This window comes from Oryza glaberrima, chromosome 3, assembly GCF_000147395.1.
Source record: "Oryza glaberrima chromosome 3, OglaRS2, whole genome shotgun sequence".
Classification (NCBI taxonomy): Eukaryota; Viridiplantae; Streptophyta; class Magnoliopsida; order Poales; family Poaceae; genus Oryza; species Oryza glaberrima.
This window is the reverse complement of record NC_068328.1, coordinates 29,095,439-29,107,699: the sequence shown is the minus strand read 5'-3', so window position 1 is coordinate 29,107,699 and position 12,261 is coordinate 29,095,439. Positions and strand designations below refer to the sequence as shown.

The 12,261-nt window shown below is 44.6% G+C and overlaps 1 protein-coding gene across 2 annotated transcripts; it reads left to right on the top strand.

The window, feature by feature from the left end:
* Positions 1-16: 16 nt before the first annotated feature.
* Positions 17-1,565, top strand: LOC127767516 (EPIDERMAL PATTERNING FACTOR-like protein 2). Of its 2 annotated transcripts, none has more exons than XM_052292870.1 (3): positions 17-742; positions 836-903; positions 1,002-1,565. In XM_052292870.1, exons 1-3 carry the CDS (start codon positions 547-549, stop codon positions 1,263-1,265), a joined length of 528 nt encoding a protein of 175 aa, XP_052148830.1. In that variant the 5' UTR covers positions 17-546; the 3' UTR covers positions 1,266-1,565. The 2 variants fall into 2 exon arrangements, with proteins under 2 accessions (XP_052148830.1, XP_052148831.1); XM_052292871.1 differs by having other exon boundaries at positions 27-742; positions 860-903.
* The last annotated feature ends 10,696 nt before the right edge of the window (positions 1,566-12,261 follow it).

Below are 12,261 nucleotides of genomic sequence, written 5' to 3'. Positions count from 1 at the left end.
TGATCCCCTTTTGCAGGGAAGAATCTGCAAGGGAAACAGTGCTGGACCCCTCCTTATTTTGGCATCAAGGCTAGTTCCATGTAAGTTGCTTTTGCTCTTGTTGCATCTCCCCAGCTTTCTTTCTCTCAAGCTTTCTCATCAGTGTGCACCAAATAATTTCACCCCTTTTTTTTCACTGAATAGTGATTCCAGGACCTCATTAATCTGTGCCCCTGCTGAGCATGCAAGCATGCAAATGCATTGGCTTGTGTCATTTTTGCATTGCCATGCATGCTAGCCTCTGCACCCCAGCCCTTGTGTCCTGCTGCTGCTTCTCTCTCCTCCCAACTTTTGTGCCTCTGTCTCGCTCTGATCTCACTGATGCCAAAGCCTTTATGGCTTCAGAACTCAGATGCATTCAATGGCCTCATCCGTAGCTACTCGTACACCACTGTAGACACAGCCTCCTCCTCTCTCTCTCTCTCAACATCTCTCTCTTCTTTCTCACATTAACTTCCAGCACCAAAGTTGCAAGAAACCCCTCCTGCACATGTGAACAGTGAGCATATGTTGGCAATGCGACCTCTGAATCTGATATATATAAGCAGAGGTAGCATCGTACTGTTTTCTCTCCTCATCATCCACCGATTAGCAAACATTCAGTTCGTTTACTCGCTCGAGCTCGCCATGGAACTTCTGCTGCTTTGCTCCTCATCGCTGCTGCTCCTTCTGCTCTCCTCTCATGGCATGCAGTCCACCGAAGGTACGTGAAAAATGAAATCTTCTTTTTTGCACACATGATCGAGCTGAACCTACCTAAGCAAAGCTGCCTAGCTCTCCCTGAATTCTGATGCAGCCATCACTTCTGCTGCTGCTGCAGGTGGAGAGTTGCATCATCACCAGATCAAGGAGCCTCCTCCAGAGGTAAAAAGATCGATGGAGGACTCCTTTTGCTCTTTCAAGTCTTTTTCTCTCTTTGTGGCGCATATGAACGAACACCTGAGCTGCATTGGTCGGTGCAGGTGGAGCAGACGGGCGGGAAGGGGTGGGCGGCGATGTCGGAGGCGCTGATCGGGTCGCGGCCGCCGCGGTGCGAGGGCAAGTGCGCGCCGTGCGGGCGGTGCGAGGCGGTGCAGGTGCCCGTGGCGCCGCATGCCGGCCGCCTCCGCGCCTTCTTCTTCTCCAGAGCCGCCGCCGCCGCCGACGACGACGAGAGCTCCACCAACTACAAGCCGTTGAACTGGAAGTGCAGGTGCGCAGACACCAGGAGGGCGCTGGATCCATGATCAAGAAATGCTTGAGATTTTTCGCTCCCGGAGATGGTGAAATTAAAGTTTCTGAATTCCGGTAGCTTAGTAGTTGTTGTTTTGGCTTTAGGTGCAGAGATTCAGAGAACGATTCTGAAGGTGTTATTATACTCTGAATCCATTGTGTTCTAATTTTGTAGTACTACTATGTTTAGTTTGTGGTGTAATTAAGTGTGTTATGTCCATTTTCCATCAAGAGTTGGATGGATCAAAAAATTCCAAGCCTGCATTTCATAATTGAGTGGTATTTTTTTTAATCCCTTCAAAATTCAAAACCAAAAGTTGTCAAGATACTTGCATTGTCTTTGCTACCAAGCTTAATGTTTGGTTATCTCGTTCTTTATTAGCGAGTTAACATCTTAACAACTGCACTTGTGTTTGGAGGTGGGTGTTGGGAACCCATCTCCCGTAACACGGAAAACGGAGCGGTTCATTAACACGTGATTAATTAAGTATTAGCTAATTTTTTTTCAAAAATGAATCAATATTAATTTTTTTAACAACTTTTGTTTAGAAACTTTTTGCAAAAAACGCAACATTTAGCAGTTTAAAAAGCGTGCACACGGAAAATAAGAGGGGAGTGTTGTAAACTGCTCTTGCAAACACACCCTTATATTGTCTTTTCTACCAAGTTTAAGGGGGTGTTTAGACCTTTTAGCCCATGTCACATCGGATGTTTGGACGTTAATTTAGAGTATTAAACATAGACTAATAAAAAAACTAATTTCATAAATGAGAGCTAATCCGTGGGATGAATTTTTTAAGCCTAATTAATCCACAATTATCAAAGGTTTACTGTAGCATCACATTGTCAAAATCATGTCATAATTAGACTCAAAAGATTCGTCTCGCGAATTAGTCCAAGCTTATGGAATGAGTTTTATAATTAGTAGATGTTTAATACTCCAAATTAGTGTCCAAACATCCGATGTGACAGGGACTTGGAATAAATCCCTGGACCAAACAGCCCCTAAGCTGTGCACATATTTTCCAAGAAGATGTGCAAAAGCAATGCAGCATCGCATTGTCCGGTAGTAAGACAAGAAAAACTTTTGTAGTACTGGACTTGGATGTATGCTCATCATTGCTAGTGCGTCTCTTTTGTTTTGAAGGAAGCCGTAAGCATTTGATACACTACCAGGGCATGTCCTTTCAGGATTCGCTTCTGAAAACTCGGTGAAAAAAGTTGCACCTACTATACACTTCACACTACTACCACTAGTACTAGTAGTACCTTGGTAGGCAAACATGAACAGTTGCACAGTACAATCTGTTTCAAATGAAATTGCACGGTAGTAGTACAGGTTTTTGGCTCACATTCAAGGCTAAACGTACAGCTATGCATCATCTCTCTACAGTTTTGCACAAATTCAGCTATTGCCTCGGCGCCACTACTGAAATTTAGCACCAAGGTTGGTAGCAGTAGAAATGCGTGCGTGACTAACTCAACAGGTACTCGATTCAGCAATGGCCACTGCATTCAACTCGGATGCTATCACATGCAGATCAATCTTTGCCTACCTCCATGGGTGCAAGAAAATGACAGTGCTGAATCCCCATTGAATACTTACCCATGGGAGGGCATCCACGGACCACGGTTTAAGGACGTTCACAGTGCGACACAAAACATTGCTGATAGAAAACGAGAGAGTAACCCAGCTGATAATTGAGTTGATCAGAATGGTGCCTAAGTTGTTCTTGTATTTTAGTTCTCTATTTCTTCCGTTTGCAGCATCTTGTGTTGTCTCGTATTTTTTAATATATATATATAGGCTAAATTTTAGTCACTAGATTAACAAGATCGATCATTTTAACAACTCTTACATTTAAGGGTAGGCGAAACCTCTTCACATAGACAACTCTAAAATAACCTAAATTTGGAACTAAGAGGAGTACTCCCTCCGTTTCACAATGTAAGTCATTATAGTATTTCCCACATTCATATTGATGTTAATGAATCTAGACATATATATCTATTTAGATTCATTAACGTCACTATGAAAATAGGAAATGCTAAAATGACTTACATTATAAAACGGAGGAAGTATATGTTAGTGGCAAATTATTGTCCACCGCGGCGGCTAAAAATTGTAACCCTACAAGTATCCTGATCAAACAAAGCCAAGAATATCGGTACTGTAGCCAAAGCAGTACCCACAAAACAACAGTTGGAGTTGCCGGGCCAAATATCGACCGTAATCGACCCCAGCGGCCCAACCTCAGGCCGTATCGCCTCCATAATCATCATCGTTCATGCATCTGTCGTCTCGCTTAATTGCCATCAACTTCACCTCACAAAAGTGAGCATCAAGAACTCTGCATTTATGCGATGAAACGGCCGCATTCGAGTTTTCCATCGGTAACAACTATACTATGTGAGGCCTGAGTTGAGCTCTATCTTCTCCCAAATAATAAGATTACTATTCATCACCTTTCTAGTACGCGGAGCAGCAGACTACAACCATGCCACCATGGCGGAGTCACTGCAGTAGCACGTTCCAGATCATCATTCTATAGCAATTTTTCCAGCGAATAAAAGGAAATGCGGCAAATTACATCGTTATCTTCATTAACTACATTTGGATTATTTCCCAAAGCAACATTAAATCTAATTAATTGACAGTTGTATGGCTGGTTGGCTGGATGAAAAGTGGAGATGTAAGGTCACCTCTAAAAATGTTTTGGTACGTCGGGAATGATGAGTATTTTGATAAAACAAAAATATATGCTACTCCCTCCATTCCATGGCGCACCACTTTTTTTTAATGTTACATAATATAAAGCATGCATGCAAGTATACAATTAACTATGGCACCTTCTCCATTAAATTATTACTTTTTAAATCATCCACTCTCATGTTATTTAATCCTATTGGATGCATACATTATATTTATTAGAATGATTCAAACTACAATATGATAATAATTATTTCTTGGTCTTTGGGTTAAGGGTAGTTGTGCATTATATTTTAGAATGTAGGGAGTATAACCTTAATCTGCAATGGATGGAGCCAAGCACTGCGTACTTAGAAAAAGTTCAACTCGATTTCCACAAAAACATATTGAACCTGACATGTATCTCTCAATTGCAAAACCAGGTGTAAGAGTTTTCTCAAGTATTAGGATCAGTACCAAATGACTCCCAAGACTAATAATGGTTTTCACTGACGTGACGCCTACACAATACATTGATATGGTTTTCGTGCTACGTGACAGGTACATGGTGCTAGAGTCAGCAAACAAAAAAAATGGTGGTCTCACATGTCAGTCTCATAAAAATAAAAAATGGTGGGCCCCACATATCATCCTCTCTCTCTTCCTCCCTCCCTCTATTTTCTCTCCCCTTCATATCTAGCGCCAGTGTCAATCCCTATCTCCGTCATCGGTGACTAGTCGCGTCACCAAACATGGAGTGAAGGTGGTAGTGCAGAAAAAACAGAGGAAAACATATCCTACATTGACAGTGGTGTCGATTACCTTCTATCTCACAGGCACTAGATTCGGTGAGGAGGCGTGCTCTGAGCGATGTGGTCCTAGCGGTGAGCTCGAGGTAGAGGCCGACAGAAGGGCGACAACGGACATAGGTGGTCGGGGTGCTCGAGGCAACAATGGGTTGCGCCACCAACTATCAGGCCTCTTTTCCCCGCCTCCCCTCGCCTCATCGCTGACCGCATGGCTACTAGGATCTATCACGACTAAAGATGGCAATGGGTCCCGTTCCCCATTTTACCGTGTGTCTGCACAACCGGATCTGCCAGCACGGATTCTTAGCCTCCTTATGCGTATGTCCGGAGAGTTGTGGTGAGCCCAATGAAGACGACCGCCCAACTTCCAACGAGCTCCCCTCGCCATCTTCTTCTCTCCACCGCCCGAAGCCTCTCTAGCTTACCGTCGCGCCATTTGATTGTCTTGTGGAACTTTTCACCTCCCTAAGCACACCAATAAGCTCGCCTCCCTCTTCTCTCCATCTTGCCGTCAGTGGCATCCCTAGTCACAGTGGTCGGCTGTAGTGGAGGTGGAGCGCTAGTAACGGCCTATCTTTATTCGCCGGTGAGAGAGAGGAGGAAGAGAACAAGGGATGAAAGGAGAGAGAATGACATGTGGGTCCCTAACTTTTTCTCTTGAGAGACTTACACGTGGGTCCCCCTATCTTTTAATTTCTTTTTTTTTTGGGGATTGGAATGGCTTGTAAGTGCCAAGTCACATAAAAGACAAGGCTAAAATGGTATGCAGATGCTATGTAGGATAAAACCACCATGAAAACCGTCCAAAGAGTTGAATTGAACGGTTTTAACAATTGAGGGGCCTATGGGCTTGTTTGGTTTGCAACCATGCCAAACTATTGACAATGCCAAATCATGGGCAAGATTTTGCCAATGCCAATATTTTGGCAACATTTGTGTGGTATTGGTAAGTATTGGTAGCAAACCAAACATTGCCAAAATTACTGTTCAAAATACCAATATTTTGGTATGGCAAGTTTTGGCTTCAAACCAAATCAGCCCTATATTTGAGGGAGTCACAAAGGACTTTTTTCGCGTACATACTACTCAGCAGTCAGCAAGTGTATGAAATGAAATCAGAGTGATGGGCCAGGCTCTTCGAATTCGGGACTTCTCTCCGTGTTGGGCCAATCGATCCAACACACATCCCTACTCATCATCATGGGCTGCAGGTTGATGCGACGCGCATGCGGCTTGGAATGAGAGAACAGCCCAGTCTTGTACTCTTGTGATGGTGGCTTCTTCTGGCTAAAACTCCGCTGCTGACCGCGTTTTTCCCACGCCGCACAGAGAAGCATCAGCAGCATGGGCTGCATCTGCATCTGCATGCATGGCTACCTCCCGCTTCCGGACGACGACGATGTTTGCTCTTCTGATGATATATTTTCCGTTCTTTTCCCGTGTCGTGTACAGGCGCTGGCGCTAGCTCCAGGTCACCAGATGTGCCATGCGTGATCGATGCGCCTGCATGAACGTCGCGATGAGGGACCCGTCCTCACGTGGGCGGTGGGGCGGCACGGCATATATACATCCTCCAAAGAAAAAAGGTAGCTAGGCGGGGCTACCACGGTGGACGGAACGTGGGCATGTTCCGCCATGCTAGTTCAGTACGTCCACAGTCATCACACTACTGCGCGCGCGCGCGCGCGCGCGCGCGTGTGTGTGTGTGTGTGGGGGGGGGGGGGGGGGGGGGGGGCGGGCGCGCATAGGCTTAATTTCGTCGCGTTCCCCTTGCTCGTTCACGGTTCAGCTGTATGCATCTCCGTGCTAGTGCTACGCAGGGTTGTGTGATGGACTGATGGTGTCGTCGTGGTACTGGTCCGGCCGGGGCCTCGCTGGCCCACGCTGGGCTGGGACCAGAGGCGCGTACGCGGGCTTTTGTCAGGCCGGACGGAGGCAACGCACACATGCAGCGGAGGGCATGAATAATAATAATGCTGTGAAACTAGTATCAGATTTGCAGTACTCCATCTGTCTTTAAAAAAAAAAATCAACCTGCTGATACTAAATATTGGCATATTCTGATACAACGATCTGAACCATTCACATTCGGATTAAGCTTAAAGTAACACGATAGATAGATCAAAATCAGAGAGAAAGGACAAAGCTGATTATAATGGCTTATTAACGAAATAAATAATTTAGATGTAAAATTTGCATATATGTGTTTTTAGTGACTTATAAGCTAGTGTTGAAAAAGAAATCACATTGAAAGTATGTTAAAAACAACTTTAAAATTTGAATTTTCACTTTGGCTTAGCAAAGGATAGGGCTGATTGATTGGCTAAAACTAGCTATAAGTGACTATTGAATGTTACCTTTGTCTCAAAATATAAGGAACACGGTTAAAATATCTTATGGTAGGATTATAGAAGTGTACATGTCTGGCTAATAATATAGTCTGTCTACATCCCCAGCTGCATAGCACAGCTCAGCATCGCCGGTACGTGCGGCGTACCACCCGGGGGCGTGCATGTATACATAGTGCTCCTAGATCGGAAAAGAAATTGATGCACCAGCAACAGAGGCCATGTGCTGACGTGCATACGGTCGCCGCTACAGTCCAGGGCCCCCATCCTTACGCTAGCTTAGCTAACTAGCCCCCCCCGTGCGACGTGCAGTACAGTACTACACTTCGTAGATCTAGTACACGATGATACTACTGTCTACACCCTCCATTCTATAATAAATTTACTTACTTTATACTACATATAAATTCAGAGATAGTTATCCATCGTGAAATTTATATATCTGGTTTCGCAAAAAGGAAAAACTAAATATACCTAGAACAATTCAAGAATATCCAAAATAATCCCGGACGACTGATCCGATCGAGCCCTGGACCATTGATCCACACAAACTGATCGATCGAACGAATGAATGGTCCAGCCAGAGCCGGCCTGCGTGTGTATGGTCGATCAATCGGAAGTCTACGTCGACGGGGCGGCTAGCTGCAGCTACCACCAATCATTACATGCATCCGGGTGGATTAGCTCGAACACCAGCGTATATCTTGGTAATTAATCATGCGCCTGTTCACGAGTGACGTCAGGTCTGACGTGTTAGTGTATGGGAGGATCCGATACGAGTAGGTAGTAGGATCAGAGGAGTATCTCAACGGATGGATACTGCATGCCATACAGCCATAGTGGACAGCGAAGCAGATATATACTCTCTCCGTCTCTAAATAAGATTTTTTTTTCTAGATGTGATATATCCTATTACAGAAAAATCTAAACATGAAGTCTGTCTAGATTCGTTATAATAGAATACGTCACATTCAACCAAAATCCCTTCTATTTAGGGACGGAGGGAGTACTTCATTTGTCCTACAATAACGTTAATTTTTCATATAATGTCTGATAATTCACCTTATTTAAAATTTCAGTGTAGATATGTAAAAATATAAATTAAAATTATAGTTTCTTTCGCAATCAAAACAAATCACAATAAAATAAATACTCCCTCCGGGCTGATAGTACTTGTCGTTTTACACAAGAATGAGGTCAAAATTAAAGAATCTTTGATTATGAATCATTTTTAAAATATTTATCTTTTAAATAGGGCGATTACATATATAGATTAGTCTTAAAAAATACTTTAATAAGATCATATATTTGTTAATATTTTTACAAATATTATAATAAAAATAATAGTCAAAGTTGTTTTTTGGAGACCGTGCCTGTGTTCAAAACGATAAGTATTATCAACCAGAAGGGAGTAATATATACCTATTTTTATAAGATAAACTGATAAACATTATGAAAAAAGTTAAAAGTATTATACATTTTAAGATGAAACGAGTGATATAGAGTTGTACCAGATAGGAATCCAAACATGTGTGCGTGGTTCGATCTATCATATTGTGGCTGGGCTGTCAGGCAAGTGACGAGTCTAAGTCTTAGTCCCCTGAAAACATGAAAAGATCTCCATCGACTCGGCTCGGTTGGATCGATGTATATCCCTGTGTTTATATGGAATCCTATATGTGGTCCATGGAATAAACGATCTCGATTAGCTAGCTAACCGGGTGCGTTCGTTTGTGGTGCGTTCGATGGCGACGGAGTGATGGAATACCCTAGGAATACCGTGAAAAGACGATCGTGAAGTATGGCGACAGTTTGGGAGCTGAACGCACGCATATTATTCGACCGGCCAGACAAATTAATTGAAGGACGAGCGAGAGTACTGAATTAGTACTACTGATTATTGGAAGATATCTCTATGAAATGGTGGCAAGAGTACAGTGGTCACTGGTCAGCAAGAGCTAGCGCGCTGTAGGAAGAAAGCTATGCCAGCTAGCTGACGTGAATACGTGATCCACGTGGAGAAATAAAATCCCAAAGACAAATTAGCAGGACAACCTGGCACTGGGATATAATAAAGGACGCCGTAATATTTCTGGCACGACAGACCAGCGTCCGGAGAGACAAAATAAAGGTCGACACTCGACCGGCTGGTTGGTTGATGGTCGTACAAGTACCACTACTGCAAAAAGGGTTTTTTTATGTGGGTCTAGAGACTTTTTTCTGTGTAGAAGGGCTAACCGCACACATCAAAAGGTCTGGAAAAATCGCTATTTTTGTGTGCGGGTGACACAACCGCAGATTTTCACGTGCAGGTGCTTATGTCGTCCGCACGCAAAAATAAAAAACCGAAAAAAAATAAAATTCAAACCCAAACCCTAGCCGCCATCCGCTCACCGTCGCTCCTGATCCTGTCTCCACCGCTACTAAGCCCTCCACAGCTCCCGACCGTGTCACCGCCGCCCACCGCCGAATCCGGGCGAGAGAGGGGCGCCGCCGCCGGGGAGCACAAGGCCGCTCCTGATCACCGCCCACCCGGCGCCCGTGAGGTGTAAGGATGGAGAGGGAAAAGAGATGGAGAGAGAGGGAAACAAGGATAAGGATGAGGAGAGAGGAAAATGAGGATAAAGATGAGAAGGTGAGAGAGATGGAGAGAGAGGATAAGGATGAAATTTTTGAAGTGGTTGAGAGGGAAAAGATGTTTGTGGAGGGAGGGAGAGTATTTTCACGTGCGATTTTCTTAAGAGGTCTGTATGTAACAATAGGCTATTTTTGCATGCGGAACTTAAGAATCCCGCCTGCGAAAATCGATTTGCGCGTGCGGTTCTCTTAAGTGTCTGCACACAAAAACAGAATAACGATTTTTACAGACGTAATCAGTTACGGTCCGTTTACAATCTAAATAGCTTCTTATACAGAAAAAAGCGTTTTTTAAGTAATGTACTATATACTTTGTACAACACCCACTAACGTTATGTGTCGGTAGAGTGGATACACCTGGTCCCCAGTCCAACGTACAGCCCAACTTAGATCTATGTCACGTACTCTCTAATCATGAAAGGTTAATTAGCCAGATCGATCGGTCCACGTTGTTCGTTTCGTCGTTCATACCGCGGATCTGCAGGGTCGTTAATTACGTGTAACGCGTGTGCGTATTGCCGCCCCGCGCGCGCGCGCGCGACCCGGCCCCCGGCCCGCCCGACAACCACGCCCGCTCGCGCGTCGACCCTACGTAATTCCCCGCACACATCACACGCACGCGCGCCCTCTCCCACGCGCGCCGCTAGCTCGATCGCTCTCGAGATCCACCGAGAGAGCGAGAGAGAGAGAGAGATGCCGGCCGCCGCCAGGGGAGACGCCACTACTGCATATGCCGGTCTCGGGCCTCTCGATCGGCAGCGCGGAGCAGGGATCACCGGGAGCCGGGAGTGCATGACGACGCGCGATGAGGAGGCGGCCGCGGCATCATCGGCTTGCTCCTCCTCCTGCTGCCGCCGCTGCCGCCGCCACCGCCGCCGGTAAGCCACCACCACGCGCCGATCCTAATCCGATTAATATGCACCACTAATATATTGCCATACAATTCTTTTTTTACCCTGTGGCCAGCCCAGCCCTATAGACTTTTCCTAGACTTATGCAACCGTACGTACAGCTGGACGGGAGTAATTAATTAACTAGGATTGCAGATCGATCGGGATATCTGAGAGCGACATGATTAAAGCCGTTTCTTGACTCTAAACACTGGAGTATATAAATCCTTCATTTCTTCCCCATATCTATCAGCGAACAGAAACACTACTGATCACGCATGAAAAAAAGTAGCCATCTCGTTTTTCGCGTTAGTATTTTAGTTAACTGAAAAAGGCAAGCTCGATGGAACGATGGATCCACTTGACAGTTGACACCACACGATTGGCCGAGCTCGGTCGCTAGTTGGCGCCCCTATCAAACCAACAAATGCGACGGACTCATTTACGATACGAATTACGAGTACGCCACGATAATACAAAGATTTCTTTCCGTCTCCCGCCACGCAAAACTCGTCGCCGGAAATCTGGGCCGAGATGTGCGGTGCGAACGACGATGGCGACTGGCGAGATATCATCTGAGCGGAGCCTGAAGCCTGCGATGTGGCGCGCGCCTGGCCGGCCATCCGCTCCGGCCACGGGGCGCGGACAGCGACGGCTTTCGCCACATGGATCACTGATCGCTTGGCTACCCAGCAACCCAGAAAGCTAAAGCCAAGCCACACCAGACAGCTGAACCTGGATGAAGATCGATGTCAAGTCGAATATCATCTCTCTCAGTCTGTGATACATATAATCCCTCCATCGATCGATCGATCGCCATGCAAATTATGAGAGCATGAGCTATAAGCCTACTATATACTTATGTGAAAGATAGAGGTAACAAAAAAAAATCAAGGGGGTTGGCTCTCATGTAAGAGCACCCACAATGATAAAGTAAGGTGCTATCTATAAAACATGTACGTCTCAGCAATAGATTAGATTAATAGTAAACCACTTTAATGGTATGTTTATATGGGTATCTATAGCTCTCTAATCTATTGTCTTGTTTTTCTCTATAGACTATCTCCAGGTTAGTAGATAGCTTTGCTCTTTCTCTTCATTTAATCTCTTCCAAGTAGAAAAATATGCTGACATGGATTTCTTGTAGAGAGCCTATAGATAACTATTGTGGCTGTCCTAAGAGCTAGCTTAACAGAATCTCCAAGACAAATACATTAAATGTGTAAGTGAGAGATAGAGAGAGGAGAAGAAAATTATAGCTAATTTTATAGCTAATCTATTATATACTGTATGTTAGTTTAAGATAGGCTAATATATAATAGAAAATGAGCTGTACTATCTCTTAAATAGTGCTAACTACTAATACATGATCGATGCATGATTGAAGACAAAACTTTTAATAAAACTGAATGCGACGCGTCCTATTGACAATCTCTCCACCTCCACAGAATCCTTTGCAATTTACAACGACCCAAAGATTTTCTTTTTTTACTCTCAATTATTACTGACATCATCATCCCAATTCGATCTCGATCACCTTGTGGTTCACGAAACTAGCTAGACCTTGCGTCGTCAACCGTGCTAACAAGCCAATATATATGTGCGTTGATAGACATGGGGGCCTTCTTGGCTTATAA